Below are 17,500 nucleotides of genomic sequence, written 5' to 3'. Positions count from 1 at the left end.
TCTATGATAGTTGTCATTCTCGGTTTCCGTGGGTTTCCATACTTACAATCACAAACACACACACACACATATATTTTATATATATATATATATATATATATATATATATATATATATATATTATATATATATATATTATATATATGTGTGTGTGTGTGTGTGTGTGGTGTGTGTGTGTGTGTGTGTGTCTGCTTAAAAATCACAATAGATCCACGTGACTTCATGATATAAAAATTATAAGCGAATACCACAGGAAAAATAATAGGCAGAAATTCGTAAATCGCTGTTTATTATTTTTCCTGTGATATGCTTTATATATATATATATATATATATATTATATATATATATATATATATATATATATATATATATATATATATATATATATATTGCCGGCATATTCATGGAATCCTCAATATCTATAAAAACAAAGAACTGCAAAATGACTGAGGTACGCCATTCAACAAAAGCCACGCTGTGAAGCATGAAATGTCAGTCGTTCACTCTTGGTGCCTGATACAAATCTCGATTACTAGATGCTGTGACGCCAGTTTTAATAGACACAATCAATCAATCAATCTATTCCTGCCAATTTCCGGACGGGAATCGGCATCATTTTCATAGACTGAACCCTTGATAGGAGATAGAAAAGGTTGCAGGAGTTCGTGGGCTAGTCGATATGGCATAGAAAATAGAAACTAGGCCAGTCACATTAATTAACGTGCAATCTCCACGTCATGCTTGCAATGAATAATCTTGATTAACAAACTCTGATTACAAATGACGGAGAGAGACGCTGATAAATAACATGACTTGAAACTCCAATTAAAACAGCAAATAATTAAAGTGTAATTAAGCGACCATAATCGATGCCCTTCAGCCGCAAATCACTGCGGCCGAAAAATCGTTTTTAATATAAAAAGCCACAAAGCATGGTCATTGAAGCCAATTAAACCATCATTACATTTGGGACAGCCATTCCATAAAGGGTAATTAGGTTACATGTTACCGTCGGTCCGTTCACCGGCTTTTCAGATTAATCCGAAGCGAAAATTATATCCGACGATTTTCATTTCCTTTCGCTCTGTTACCTCGCGTGACTAATGGCGTGTATCTATATCATTTCGTCATTTCGTTTTGCTTTGCTTGCAAACGAAATTTGATATATTAGTAGTCCCAACTCTTCAGCATATTTCGCTATTTTTTGTTTGTTTGGTGCTTTTACGCTGCATGGAACCAGTGGTTATTTATTCAGCAACGGGACCAACGGCTTTACTTGACTTCCGAACCACGTCGAGAGAGAACTTCTGTCACCAGAAATATACATATCTCACACCTCAATGAAATGCCCGAGAATTGAACTCGCGGCCACAGAGGTAGCACGCCAACACCATAACGACCACGCCAATGAGGCTCTCATATTGTGCTATTAGACTCATGCATGAACACAGAAGCAAACAAGGATGGTATTATGATACGCACACGCGCATACACACGCACACAAAATATATATACATATATACACACACACATATATAGCATATATGGATGTCTGTTATGTATGTATGTATGTATGTATGTATGTATGTGTACGCATGACCAAGTGCTTCACAAATTTTTCTATTCAGATTTCAATTTTGCATCATACCCATGCAAAATATTAAGCCTTAATTTTCCCTGCCCGAAAGAGTAGCCAACAAAGAATATATTTCCATCCCAAGCCATCTTCCTTATAGAACTAAGTGCACTTTAGTCAAACTAAATGGCATTAAATTTCCTTCGGGTGGCGTGGTAATATTTGCTTTTGAAATGAAAACGAGAATGAGTCGGTGATCCGTATGCAATTCCAGGATTTGTACGATAATCTTTATCTTTGGCCTTTCCTCCTTTTAAATTTAAAGTTATTTTATATAATTTCTTCATCAAAATTGGCATGAGGCCGCCTTCTATAATACACTAGTTTTCAATTTCTTTTGTGTGCATGGAAACGCTAATTTAACAAATACAAAAATATACAAATAATAATAATAATAAATAATAATAATAATAATAATAATAATAATAATAATATCATCAGTGAAAGGCTATACAACTACCTAGAGGAGACAAACACCATCCCCCACCAACAGAAAGGCTGCAGAAGGAAGTGTAGGGGCACAAAAGACCAGCTCCTCATAGACAAAATGGTAATGAAGAACAGTAGGAGAAGGAAAACCAACCTAAGCATGGCATGGATAGACTATAAGAAAGCCTTCGACATGATACCACACACATGGCTAATAGAATGCCTGAAAATATATGGGGCAGAGGAAAATACCATCAGCTTTTTTTCCTCAAAAAAATAATAACAATGCGCAACTTGGAATACAATACTTACAAGCTCTGGAATAAGACTAGCAGAGGTTATATCAGGAGAGGGATCTTCCAGGGCGACTCACTGTCCCCACTACTCTTCGTAGTAGCCATGATTCCCATGACAAAAGTACTACAGAAGATGGATGCCGGGTACCAACTCAAGAAAAGAGGCAACAAAATCAACCATCTGATGTTCATGGACGACATCAAGCTGTATGGTAAGAGCATCAAGGAAATAGATACCCTAATCCAGACTGTAAGGATTGTATCTGGGGACATCAGGATGGAGTTTGGAATAGAAAAATGCGCCTTAGTCAACATACAAAAAGGCAAAGTAACGAGAACTGAAGGGATAAAGCTACCAGATGGGAGCAACATCAAACACATAGATGAGACAGGATACAAATACCTGGGAATAATGGAAGGAGGAGATATAAAACACCAAGAGATGAAGGACACGATCAGGAAAGAATATATGCAGAGACTCAAGGCGATACTCAAGTCAAAACTCAACGCCGGAAATATGATAAAAGCCATAAACACATGGGCAGTGCCACTAATCAGATACAGCGCAGGAATAGTGGAATGGGCGAAGGCAGAACTCCGCAGCATTGATCAGAAAACCAGGAAACAGATGACAATACACAAAGCACTACACCCAAGAGCAAATACGGACAGACTATACATAACACGAAAGGAAGGAGGAGAGGACTACTAAGTATAGAGGACTGCGTCAACATCGAAAACAGAGCACTGGGGCAATATCTGAAAACCAGTGAAGACGAGTGGCTAAAGAGTGCATGGGAAGAAGGACTAATAAAAGTAGACGAAGACCCAGAAATATACAGAGACAGGAGAAAGACAGAAGAACAGAAGAACAGAGGACTGGCACAACAAACCAATGCACGGACAATACATGAGACAGACTAAAGAATTAGCCAGCGATGACAATTGGCAATGGCTACAGAGGGGAGAGCTCAAGAAGGAAACTGAAGGAATGATAACAGCGGCACAAGATCAGGCCCTAAGAACCAGATATGTTCAAAGTACGATAGACGGAAATAACATCTCTCCCATATGTAGGAAGTGCAATACGAAAAATGAAACCATAAACCACATAGCAAGTGAATGCCCGGCACTTGCACAGAACCAGTACAAAAAGAGGCATGATTCAGTGGCAAAAGCCCTCCACTGGAGCCTGTGCAAGAAACATCAGCTACCTTGCAGTAATAAGTGGTACGAGCACCAACCTGAAGGAGTGATAGAAAACGATCAGGCAAAGATCCTCTGGGACTATGGTATCAGAACGGATAGGGTGATACGTGCAAACAGACCAGACGTGACATTGATTGACAAAGTCGAGAAGAAAGTATCACTCATTGATGTCGCAATACCATGGGACACCAGAGTTGAACAGAAAGAGAGGGAAAAAATGGATAAGTATCAAGATCTGAAAATAGAAATAAGAAGGATATGGGATATGCCAGTGGAAATCGTACCCATAATCATAGGAGCACTAGGCACGATCCCAAGATCCCTGAAAAGGAATCTAGAAAAACTAGAGGCTGAAGTAGCTCCAGGACTCATGCAGAAGAGTGTGATCCTAGAAACGGCACACATAGTAAGAAAAGTGATGGACTCCTAAGGAGGCAGGATGCAACCCGGAACCCCACACTATAAATACCACCCAGTCGAATTGGAGGACTGTGATAGAGCAAAAAATAATAATAATAATAATGACTCACAAGGACAGAGAATTGTAAAAGAACAATATCTTAAGACTTAAGGGGTTGAATAAGAAGATAAATATTTCAGCGCTGAATTCCTAATTAGCTGTCAGGGTAAAATGAACGCTCTTCATTAAATGATTACGAGTAACTTTGACGACAAATTCCTATAAATTTTAAATAGATGTGACTCCAACACGACTATGAACGTATCAATCAACGACTATAAATCTCAAAACCGAAGCAAATAAATCACTAGAAAGATGGCAAAATATGTAATGTGACGATTAAGTTGGAATATAAGTTCTGACTTGTATAAGATTCCGATAAATGTATATAATGATCTCAAATTTCCAACAAAGAAAAATTTTCAAGGTTAACACTTGCAAAGACAACGTGGAATGTTCCATAAAATAATACATGGTTTTACCTTAATATCAAAGTGTTGTTAAGGTTTTCAGTAAAACTAATAAAAATTAAACCGTCAATAAGAACAGAAAAAAAGGCAAATGTACTTGCTTAAAAATATGATATAAAACGCAACTTGAATCGAAGTTTTACTCTTAATTAATAAACAATTGAATCAATACGACGTGAGCCAGTACAAATCTAAAGATCCTTGTACGAAACGTTTAGGGGGCGCATTCAGCCAATTGGATGCCGTGGCTGAACAATGAAGGGTTGGAATCATGTCTAAAGGTCCCCATACACTGAACGATTGTCTGTATCGTTCGTGAAAACATTGTGCAAAGGGCCCCATACACTGAACGATTGTATGAACGACTGTTTATATCTTTTGCAAAAACATTGTGTATGGGCTTGTCCGAATACAAAAGTGGGCGGAGCTTCGTGTCTGAACGATCTCTGCGGAAATCTGTCACGACCAGATTGCTGGCTTGCGACTTAGTCTGTCATACACAGGTCGTTCAATGTATGGGTTTGTCTGCCGATATAACGCTATCGTGCGCATCTCTTCTAGAGATGATGCCATGTCTTCTCGAGACAAAATCTTTGTTCAGACTGGAATCGGTGCGGAGATCGTTCATACTCTCAGAATAGTGTGTGTGTGGGTGTCGATAACGACAATCGTTCAGACAGTCGTTCATACAATCGTTCAGTGTATGGGACCCTTAACAGTGGACCGCTCCCGGCCTGCAGCATGCCTGCGGTTCCTAGCTGTAACCCTTTTCGTTCCTTTTACTGTACTTCCTTTCATATTCCCTTTCTTCCATCTCACTTTCCACCCTCTCCTAACAATTGATTTATAGTGCAACTGCTCTGAGGTTTTCTTCCTGTTACATTTTTCAAACCTTCCTACTCTCAATTTCCCTTTCAGAGCTGAATGCCCTCATAGGTCACAGTGCTTGGCCTTTGGCCTAAATTCTATGTTCACTTAAATTCCATGATGCCCATCACTCTACCCAGCTTTATATGGATACAGGTGGCTTCAAGAGTTTGGTACAAATCACGGTAGGCTAAGGAAACATTTGGAATCTCCACAATATAGCAAGAAGATTCCTTTCTTTTTGGAAATCGAGAAGCTGTTGGCAAAGAGTTTACCAGTTGACAAAGAAATACTAATTTAGTGAAAACACTGGAATTTCCAGTAATTATTATTATTTCAGGAGATGAAACTTATTCATATGGAACAAGCACACAGGAGCCATTGACTTGAAATTCAAGCTTCCAAAGAACGTTGGTTTCAACCTCCCACCGCAGACACCACACTGCAGCAGTAACTGATCATGTTACGGAGCCTGTGATTTTTCATCGCCTTCAGGGAGGCGCGAACCCACGACTTCTGAGCGGCATACAACGATGCTGGACACCGTACAAGCGGACGCCATAATGTGCATATTATGCCACAGTGTTCATCAAAAGTTATAAAGCCTACAATACAAGTCTGCTGGGATCAGGAAAATAGGGTTTGGGGGCTATTGCCCTCATCCTTCAAGGGTCTTCTGAGGAACCAGAAAGGTTGTATCCTTCTGGCACTAATCCCTCCATTAAAAAAAAAAAAAAAAAAAAGCAAAAGGTTAACAAATGCACGCCTACATTTGACAGATACTGCGTTTGTTTGTGTAATTGTGCATGTATATGTATTTATGAGTTTTTTTATATATCTAAATACATAATTAAGATTAATAAAAGTATATAGAGAACGCAAACGGAAACATACCCGCGTGTGATGTTGACGGGCTCCTTCAGGCAATTCATAGATCGTCACACCCCTCTGGTTAGACCCGTAGGGGAGGTTCCTCAATAATTCAGGGATGAAAGGGCCGTTGGGAAGGGCACCCGGCGTGACTGCTCCCCCGGGAGACTGCATCACTACGTAGACGGGGGCTCCGTTGTACCCGCCCACAGGTAGCGGCTGGAGAAAAATGGAATTATGCATAGTATCTTATTCTATATGTCTTAGTATCATTTGGAGGCTGTCAATCGTTTTCCACAAGAAATGTAACGTCAGAAATGTAAAGATAAAATTACAGTAAAATTCTCTGAATTATGAATATACAAGACACCATCAATTAGGAGCAACTGCTGTCAAATACCGATAGAAACAAAGGATTAGAGACAAAGATTAACTCTACGCTAGACACACTCCACTTTCATTTACTTACTATTTAAAAAAACAAAAAAAAGTAAACGTTAAACTTGAGGCAGATGAGGTTCCATGAAACTTGTCATTTTTAATTTATTTACTTTACTGAATGCATTACATAACTTGAAATTTAGAGATATAAGGAAACCACATGATTATCAAAATATTCACAATAACTACAAAAGAACACATACTCCTATAGACATAATTATATTTCCCTATAACATATTAACTTCGTCTTCCTACATCATAATCATTTCAATGTTTTTTTTTTTTTTTCTTAGGAGCCGCTCGCCATCGCTTTGTCTTTTTGGGTGTCGGCTTGAACTGAGCTTCCTAAGCCCACGCATATATATCACACACGCACACACACACACCACACACACACACACACACACACATATATATATATATATATATATATATATATATATATATATATATATATATATTATATATTTATTATACATTCTTCAAACTTCCTATTCACAGAAATGCACATGAAACGCACCATCCGCATATGACCACGTCTCGACCCTATAAATTTCTATCATCCCAACTTAAGATTACTCGTCATACATTTCCAATGACATTCATTACGGAAATTCAGGGAAGCCACACAACTCGAAGTCTCATTCTTGGAACGAGCGTGGGAAACAAAGTCACCTCATACGCAGGTTCTATTGAGGGAAAGGAAACTAACATATGGATGTCAATATGAATCACAAGCCAATGATCATTTAAGATAGTTCAATAGCAATGTCAGTGAATTTCCATATATACGGAGAACAGAAGTATATCTCTCCCGTAAAGAAGAAGAAAGGACGTCTCCAATCTTAGGCGTGATGGCAGACGCTGCAAGAGAAATCAATAAAGCGTATGTCTCTCTCTCCTGGGTATACACACTGCCTTCTCTTCCCACAGAGAGAGAGAGAGAGAGAGAGAGAGAGAGAGAGAGAGAGAGAGAAAGCTGGGTAAGACATCTCCCATCCTAGTCGCCCGCTTACGTAATGGCGACAATCGATATTTCGTTCTCCAATTCCCTCTTTATTCATTTTGTACTATGCACCAGTAATTTAGTGTTTCACTAATTTTATGAGGTCTACAAATGCACTTTAATTCACAGACTGTCTATTTTCTGTCATTTATTTTTTTTATTCCCTTAGTACATTTTCGACGTTTATTATGATTTTCGTCTGTATCGTTTTATACGTTTTATAACTTAAATTTAGCTTTGCAGCTTCCTCAGTGAGTCACATGCATACCAAATGCACCACACAATTCCACAATTTTTCCTCGAGTTTCATTCTATCCCTTCACTTTCTGCGTTCTCCCCTCTGCTAGCAATTTCAATTACTATTTCAGTTTTATTCGTTTTAAACTTTTAACTTTTGAATTTGTGACTTGTTTACAACTTAAATCCGTCTCTCTCTCTCTCTCTCTCTCTCTCTCTTCTCTCTCTCTCTCTCAACTAAATCACTCATTCTGGCTACGCATAAGAGAATTGTCTTTTTTCATCTTCTCTACTTTTCATTTTATTTAGAAAACCTTGGCTTTAAAAGATTACACAATTTATTCTTGCAGAATCCATTCTCTCTCTCTCTCTCTCTCTCTCTCTCTTCTTCTTTCTCTCTCATCCTCTCTCTCTCTCTCTCTCTCTCTCTCTCTCTCTCTCTCTCTCTCTCTCTCTCTCTAAATCACTCATTTTGACTTTACACATCATACTTGTCTTTATCCAACCTCATCTCTAACTGTTGTTTTCTTTATAAGAGATTCCCTACAAGAGAGTACATAATTCATAACGTTTACATAATTATTGCGCCACAGTTCGCCGCATTACCCTGCATTACTTGCACACACACACACACACTATATAATATATATATAATATATATATATATATATATATATATATATATATATATATATATATATATTTTATATGTATATATATATGTATGAAATATATATATATATATATATATATATATATATATATATATATATATATATATATATATATAAGTACATATATATTTTCCTTCCCATTCCTTTTTCTGAAAACAGAAATGCATCATTGTTCTTATACTAATCCATCTGAAGACGAGACACCTGTGGATCAATATAAAAATAATGAAATGTTTTCCTCTTTTTCTGCTGTTTCAAAATGCAGTTTGAAAGACAGCAAATGCCAAGTAAATCCAGCATCGGAACAACATGGCAGTCCACGAAAACAGATGGTGGCACAATGCAGCAACACTACAAGTAAAGCAACTGGCAATTTCATACCCAAGGAGAATTCTACAACGCTAATGCACTATTCTACTAAACTACTTCACGTCTATGTAAGTGATGCATTTAGACTAAACAGACCTGTTAAAAATCCCAAAAGATACTTCAAATTGAGTAAGTGAAGCTCACAGAGAGACCAGTGAATATGATGTAATCTGTATTCCGGTTGTCAATTCAATATCTCTTTCACAACCTCGAGAGATGATAGGATCCACAACCAAAATAAGCATTGCAATGTATAAATCACATCATTAAAATATGTTGCAAGCTGCATTTCGGTTGTGAAATCTATCTCTTTCACAACCATTAGAAATTATAAGATCACAACCAAAATAAGCATTGTCATTTTGACATCATATACAAATACATTCTTCATTTTATGAGATTTTTAGACAGGTGTCACAAATGACTAATGACCGAGATACATACCTGCATGGCCATATACTGTGGAGTCGGGAGTGCAGATGTAGGGATTTGGTGTGACGCATGCGCAGACATTGAAGAGGTCCTAACGGGAGGCAAAGGGGCGCGACCTCCAAAACCGGATTGCGAGACCGGAACAAGAGCCTGTTGCCCAAGGAAGAGGGCATCAAAACGCCCACGTTATTTGAGAAACATTACTCAAGCCGATTACTCATGGGCGGCCTTCTCTGGGGCGAATGTTTAGGTCTCAACAGAAAACCATAAGGCTGCGTCTTAGTTTTGCAATGACATACTAACCATCTTGCAACTCTGATGAAGAGCTTCATTTTTGCAAAAAGAATGATTTTGACTTATTTCTATAATAAGAATGATCTTCACTTACTTTTATAATAAGAATGATTTTTACTTATTTCTATAATAAGAATGATCTTGACTTACTTTTATAATAAGACTGATTTGGACTTATTTTTATAATAAGAATGATCTTGACTTATCCTTTACAGTACGATTTTGACTTACTTTTTCAATAAGGACGGTTTTGATTTATTTGTACAATGAGGAATCTGATTTTTTTACAACGGTTTGGACTTCTTTTTATAAAAGTGATTCTAACATTTCTACAATAAGAATGGTTTTGACTTATTTTTACGGCAGGACTGATTTGACTTATTTTGTGCATTAACAATGGTTCTAACTTACAATGAGAGTGATTTTGACTCGTTTCCACAGAGCAGCGAATGACTTGTTTTTACGATAAGAATGATTTTAGCGTATTCTCATAAGAATTATCATGAAAAGTTTTGCAATAAGAATGCCTTTGACTTATTTTTCCACTGAAACCGCTCATTTCACCCCAGGAAGACAGAGAAACCTCTTGGTGGGCCACTAGACATTCATGCTCAGGTTACATACATTCGTTGGGTGCTTTTGTGTGCTCTATTTTGCAATGAGGGGAAATCGTCTTTCTCATATTCAACAAATACTTGAGATGAACCGTTAACTGAATTTACCAAAGGTTAACGTTAAGGAGGTATTTATTTCAAATGCTTTTCAATGTATTGGCATATATAGAATGAACAATTTTACCTGACACATCAGGATCGAACCCGGGTCTCTCAAATGACAGGGCAGGGAGATACCAATTGAACCGGGGTTTGATCTCGATGGAGTCAAATTTATTTCTGTGAAACACAAACTCATGTGTTGATTAGTTCCATACAATAATCAACATATAAATACTGCAAGTATTCATAAGCATGCATATTTTCCCAGGCACATGAAAAGCCCCACTTTGCTTAAACGTCAAACGATAATGAGCAGAGCTACAATTTCATGAAGGCAAAATGATTCTACGTCGCGCCAATGAAAACTTGTCCGTTGCAGTTACTCGTGAACAATGGTCTGGACTTTTCAATCACGCAAAATAAAACAAAGCATAATTATACAAACTGTAAACGAGGTCAGGTAACTGAGACTGATCAAGGGTCGATGTTCGAATTCACATTATACCTCCCACTATGTTGTTATAAAGGAGCACCCCGCAGTGTTGCCTTTTTTTTCTCTTCGGCCAATTCAAGGTGGCTATCATGCGTGGGGGCAAAATGAGACACAGTTATCTGTTTTATATTAATAAAACACATAATCCAGTTGGAAATGACACATAATAACTAGAAAAAAAAGGTTCAAATACACACAAAGAGAAAAAATAAACTAAGGGCGTATCTCATTTTACCCCTGAAAATCTCATTCATCCGCCAAGATGCACCATCACACTACCACAACCAAGGAACATTTACATGCTAATATTCTAAATGCAAATATGCATAATGCATCTGGGAATTTGCAGGCAATTTGCATGTCCAAAATGACTTAACAATTGTCTAGTCTGTTGGATTTTTTTTTCTTTTCAGTTTTGTGTCAACTTTTAAAAGGACGTTAAGCATTACTTTCGTCTGCCATTAGGACAAATTAAACCAAACAAAAAAACTCGAAATGTGTATATACATACACACACACACACACACACACACACACATATATATATATATATATATATGTATATATATATATATATATATATATATATATATATAATATATATATATATATATATATGTATGTATGTATATATATGTGTGTGTGTGTGTGTGTATACAAGTAGGAGCCAAGAAGGAAAGTGAAAAGATGGGGTGCTTTCCTTCGTGACTTCTACCTTTATTTATATATTCATCATGTTCCAAATTTTCGTGATTCAGTTATACATATATGTATGTTTGTGTGTGTCTCGAAAACAATTAACTTCCTGATTTTAGGAATTTCGTCTCTAAAATCCACACAGTGAAAAACATGTGAAATTATGCTTTAAATTTTTATTTCCAAACGAAAATTAGGACAGTATAATTCAACGCGAATAGCAACACGACTGGGAATAAGCTACCTAATTACACAGACCGGGAATGTAGCAAATTATAAACCTGCGAAGTATATACTCACGAAGGCTCCTCGCCTTCCGAGAAAGGTTCGTAACAAAGTGGTCTCTGTTCAGCGGAACATGTAAAGCAAAATGACTGGCCATCACCAAAAATTACTATCTGCATTATGACCGAGGAGCCGTTGAAGAAAGGGATGGAAGAATGCAAGAGAGAGAGAGCGAGAAAAAAAATTACTTTTCAGTCAAGAATATTAAGGCTTTGGAATTCAAGGTCATTGAGGGAAGCCAACGCAGTTTATTTCTCAGGGGGACTTTCGGAGGAATTTCTTCGAGGATAATTAGCGATGACCGGACGCGAAAATGAGGCAATATAAAGGTGGCGTTCAACACGAAAACAGCGATAGGAATTCGGTAGTGTGAGTGACGTCAAGTGAATGCATTATTACTTGGAAATATTTAAGAGTATTTTTTTTCTCCCAGAGAGTGTTGGAAAGTCATTCATACGTTTCGATTTTTCAGTTTGTATAATACATAGTCTTCGTCGTGCATGTACTGTATACGATACTGTACCGTGTCATTTGATGTTCAACGTAATACCAGCGAGAGGTTGGAGGAGGAGGAGGACGAGGAGGCGGAGGAGGATGAGGAGGAGAAAATGACGGCTGGAAGTGGATGAAGGAGAATTCAAGCATCAACTATTCAGATGCAACATCAATGCAGGAACACCATAGGGAGAGGGGAAGGTTCTAGACATGACACATCTAAATTCAACAGCGGTGCCAGAAGTTGGAGAGGGAGGTATAATGGGATGCTGGAGATGAGATGAAGGAGGAGTAGTGAGGAGTACGAAGGGGACGGAAACAGTGGAAGATAACATCTGTATACGTCTAAACGAGTATGCACGAATGCTTGCTTGCGAGGACTGACAAATCAAGAGCAAATCACCGAAAGATCTTACCTGTTGATTAGCGCTAGATGGAGGTGGACCGGACTGCTGCTGCTGGAATACATGCTGTTGTTGATACTGCTGTTGTTCTTGATATGCTTGCTGCAGCTGCAGCTGCTGTTGGTCATGATATGTCATCTGTTGCATGTGCGGCTGCGGTGACTGATATGCTTGCATCTGCGGTATAGGCTTTTGCTGCTGCTGCTGCTGCTGCTGGCTGGAAGGGGGCGGCTGCTGTAAGGGCGTCGGAGGGAATTGCTGCTTCTGACGGGGGTCGGGGGGCTTGTCCGTCGGAGGGGTGGCTTTTTTCGGCTCGCTGGGAGTGGCCAGACCCCAAAAGCCACAGCCCGCACCGTTCATAAAAGCTGGAAAAAGATCAATGTTTCTGAATTAACACCTCATATCAATATGTGCATGGAAATACTGTTTTCTTAATGAATGTAGGTATAGATATTACCGTATGGATTTACCTCGAAATTATTTTAGTAATATATATATATATATATATATATATATTATATATCTATATATATATATATATATATATATATATATATTTACATCAAACTGACCTTCCTGTTTGTCACGAATTTTCAAATGTTACAACCCACCCAGTCAAAAGAGAATCAAAATATTTTGAGAGAGAGAGAGAGAGAGAGAGAGAGAGAGAGAGAGAGAGAGAGAGAGAGAGAGAGAGAGAGATTCATCCCTCTTAATGCTTAAAATGTTAACTTCTAGTAGACATGGCAATCATTTCACTTGTCTGAACGTATTTATGGTCAATCTATGGAAAAGTCTATAATAATTGCTAGTTTCGTTAAATGAGAGTTATTGAAAATTTAATATTAAAGAAAATTTGGAAATTTTAGAAAGTATACAAAACTTATATAAAATACACTTGATCACAAGGTTGTTGGATAAAAGTACTACAAATAAATTAAAATACAGTCCACGTCAAATTCTCATGAAAATAGCAAAATAAATGCAATAAACACGTAGACTTTTCCTACAACATAGGTCGCAATCAAATACCAAAGCTCCACGATATCGCAAAACAACGAATACCATACAAACTAATGGTTTGCAATCAAAACTGAAGTATTTGGAAACTCAGCAAGGAAAACATTTTGTTAAATAACCACTCTGCGAATATTTACAATGAGCTTCATCTAATATTAGAATCTGCAAGGAAAGGTATGAATCTTTTGGCTAAAGATCGAAACAGAACGTATAAATAAAGCGTGGAAAAACATGGCAACATAATCAGCACTGAATACTTTATGTGTGAACATAGAAAAAAATATGAGTTCGTTTAAGGACGAGGTTTTAAATCGTGTAAAACTTCATCGTCTATTCTACAGACAAATATTTGGCATCTAATATGTTTGGGTAAAGTGAGAAATTTGTATTCGTATATAACTGCCGGTAAATTAGCATAAATGCCAACACTTTTCGTAACTAAAATAAATTTTACATTAATCAGATTTACCAGCGAGATTAGCTCGTTTCATCACATTTACCAAGAATGCATACGTAATCGTAGTGTTGTATAATTAGCAATTAACGCAAATGCCCTGATTCATGCAAATATTTCAGTATTCCCAAGAGAACTTACATACTAGATATACGAAATTTTATATATTATATAAAATATATATATATATATATATATATATATATATATATATATGTATATACATATATAAAACACACACACAAACCGCATATATATATAATACACACATATATATATATATAGATGATATGACATATAGATATAATAGATATATAAAGATATAATATATATATTATATATATATATATATATATATAAATATATATATATGTTATATTGAGAGGATAAACTCTCTCTTCCTGTCATGCTTCATAATATTCAAGGTGTATGGAGAGTTTCATTCAGTTGAGATAAAGTTGTGAAATTTTTCAGTATTACCTTAGTTGCTGAATATTAGTTTTGCGAATAAATTGTTAATTTTTATTCTAATAATTAGTAAAATAAATTATGCTAGATCTCTCTCCTCATATAAACTCTCGAAGATGTCGCAGCAACATTTGTGATCTGAGAAAAGTAAGCCTTCCACAGAGGACACAAAGAAAGACCGTAACTATTTCCAGATACAGCACATGGAAACCAACAAGGGAGCTCTTCCCACCATTCCGCTCTAATTTATGACGACACCAATTGCCCAACGGAGAAGCATTCAAGACCTAAAGTAACGTGGAATTAAATAGTTTTTAATTTCTTTTTCCGTGTAATTTTAAAGGACCTATGGCGATGTAAGTGTCGCACGCTATGGTATGAATATGCTACCCATAACCTTAATCAAATTTACTGCTTACTACCAAAAGGGAGAGAGAGAGAGAGAGAGAGAGAGAGAGAGAGAGAGAGAGAGAGAGAGAGAGAGAGAGAGAGAGAGAGATCTAGCATAATTTTCTTACTAATTATCAAAATAAAAATTAACAATTTATTCGCAAAACTAATTTTCAGCAACTAAGGTAAGGCCGAAACATTTCACTACTTGCAGTGTACATGGAGAGCGTCTCTTGATGTATACTTTGAAAGTGTGTCAAATGAAACTCTCCTTACACCATGAATATTATGAGGCATGACAGGAAGAGAGAGTTTATCCTCTCAATATGACACTCCTATGTCATGAGGCATCAATTATATCAAACGAACATATGTGAAAGGTTTTTAACTGTATGCCTACTTGCCCCTTAGATTAGGCAGCTGAAGGAAGCAACTCTTTCCTGTTTTCAGAAAGCATAAAAGGATGAGGTTACCAGGTCCATGGTCTTCTGCAACTTACTAATATCCACCACAGTCGAATAATTACCATATTTCAAATCACCTACTAAGTAGAAACGAAGCATAATGAGATTTAACACAACGCGGGCTGTCCACTGATTCAGACGCAAATATATACACAACCGCACACATACACAAACACAGACATTATATATATATATATATATATATATATATATATATATATATATATATTTATCTTTATATATATATACAGTAATTAATAACATTTAAAATATTTTTTTGTGTGTAAATCATGTATGCATGCGTGTGCCTGTAACTGCATGTGCTCGAGATTAAGTATAGGCCAAAAACTCCCCTTTGTTACTGAAGACTGAACGCGCTAACGAATAAACCAGTTTCTTCAACATGTCTGCAAATAACTCCCCCACTTCTTGCACACTGAAGGACAAGGCAGCTCCTGTAACCGACGGAGTCACACAATAAACCGGACCTTAATTCCCCAAGATAGAGACATTCGGTGTTTATACGATCGCCGTAAATTGAAATGAGAAATCCCGAAGGGAGAGAATTAAGACTACGTGACTTTAGTATTCGTTAAAAGGACATTGAAATGATGCTCTCTTCCAGGGTCGTTTGGTTATGACTTGATGTCCTTTGTTGTGCAATGGCAGTCATATTCGTTTTAAAGGACAATAGTAGCAATTTCTTTTGTTTTTTTCTACATGGAGACTCGTTTTTGCTTTATGAAGAAGTCAGTGGACTAAAAGATAAAACAACAAAAAGGTGAAGAATATATGATTGCAACCTTCTGTAAACTGTAAATACGAATATTTTTTCATTGCATTTTATATTTCTAAACACACACACATTTATATATATATAAATATAAATAAATATAAATATAATATATGTCTTATATATATAATATTAATAGAATAAGTTATTATAAAATCTATCTATATATTATAGAAATATAAAAATTAATTATAATAATAGATAATATGTATGTATGCAAACTAGTATATATAAAATATGTATATGTATATTATCATATTATATTAGACTATATATATCATTAATATCAACTAATAATATAATTATATAATTATATAATAATATATATATATATCTTTCCCCTTTGACGGGTGGCTCTAGGGCGTGTTAGCCTTCTAGTCCTATTGGAGAATTTGTGGGGATACCGTCGCTAGCTGGATGGATCCGTGATTTGAGATGGCTCGGTTTGGTGGAAAGAATATGGGACAACAATTTTCAAGATTGTTAAGATAAAAGGCTGAAAGGAGGACAATGAAAGTGTTGGATAGAAGGACTGGATGAGTTACTGGCAAGGAAAAGTCTAAACATTTGAGAAGTGTGAGAGTGCTTGCTTGCAAGATAAAAGGAAAATGGACCAGCGTAGAGAGAGAGAGAGAGAGAGAGAGAGAGAGAGAGAGAGAGAGAGAGAGAGAGAGAGAGAGAGAGAGAGAGTCGATGCACTGCTGGGATGACTTTTGTTTAGGTACATAATCTGGCTAATGTTGTGGAAGTTCAATACACAGAGGATTCATCCATAACTCAGCAGTTAACGTTAAATTGAAGAAAGGACTACAGTACACTTTCTCTTCTATAAAAAAAATACAAATATAAAACCACATAAGAACAAACAAACTACGAAAGAAAAAAAAAATTACAAAGGGTACGATATATCGTAAAGCTCATTCCCTGGATTATGAAGAGCAGGGCTCGAGGTCCAAAATTACGAACATGCACAGCCCCATTTCGCCCTTATGAGCATCATTCATACCCATTTAGGCAAGATTTATGATACCTGCTTAATCTATGCTGCTGGGGGAAAATGGCCAGGCGCAATAAGGGACATCGTTCGAAATTCATGGCAACGTCAGTCATAGGTATCAAGATGTTCGATG

General features: G+C 36.7%; 1 protein-coding gene across 6 annotated transcripts in view; it reads right to left on the bottom strand.

The window, feature by feature from the left end:
- The window catches only part of LOC135222925 (uncharacterized), a 343,175-nt gene that overhangs the window by 48,403 nt on the left and 277,272 nt on the right, over positions 1-17,500 (bottom strand). For 5 of the 6 annotated variants that reach the window (XM_064261356.1, XM_064261362.1, XM_064261359.1 and 2 more), the window contains exons 3-5: positions 12,794-13,146; positions 9,411-9,548; positions 6,264-6,458 (exon numbers count right to left, since the gene is read on the bottom strand). In XM_064261356.1, the coding sequence (XP_064117426.1) occupies positions 6,264-6,458; positions 9,411-9,548; positions 12,794-13,146 (686 nt within the window). The remainder of the gene's footprint in view (positions 1-6,263; positions 6,459-9,410; positions 9,549-12,793; positions 13,147-17,500) is intronic. The other variant, XM_064261360.1, reaches the window with a different exon arrangement.

This window comes from Macrobrachium nipponense, chromosome 8, assembly GCF_015104395.2.
Source record: "Macrobrachium nipponense isolate FS-2020 chromosome 8, ASM1510439v2, whole genome shotgun sequence".
Lineage (NCBI taxonomy): Eukaryota > Metazoa > Arthropoda > Malacostraca > Decapoda > Palaemonidae > Macrobrachium > Macrobrachium nipponense.
Note: the sequence above shows the minus strand (reverse complement) of the source record. Positions and strands in the feature narration are given on the sequence as shown.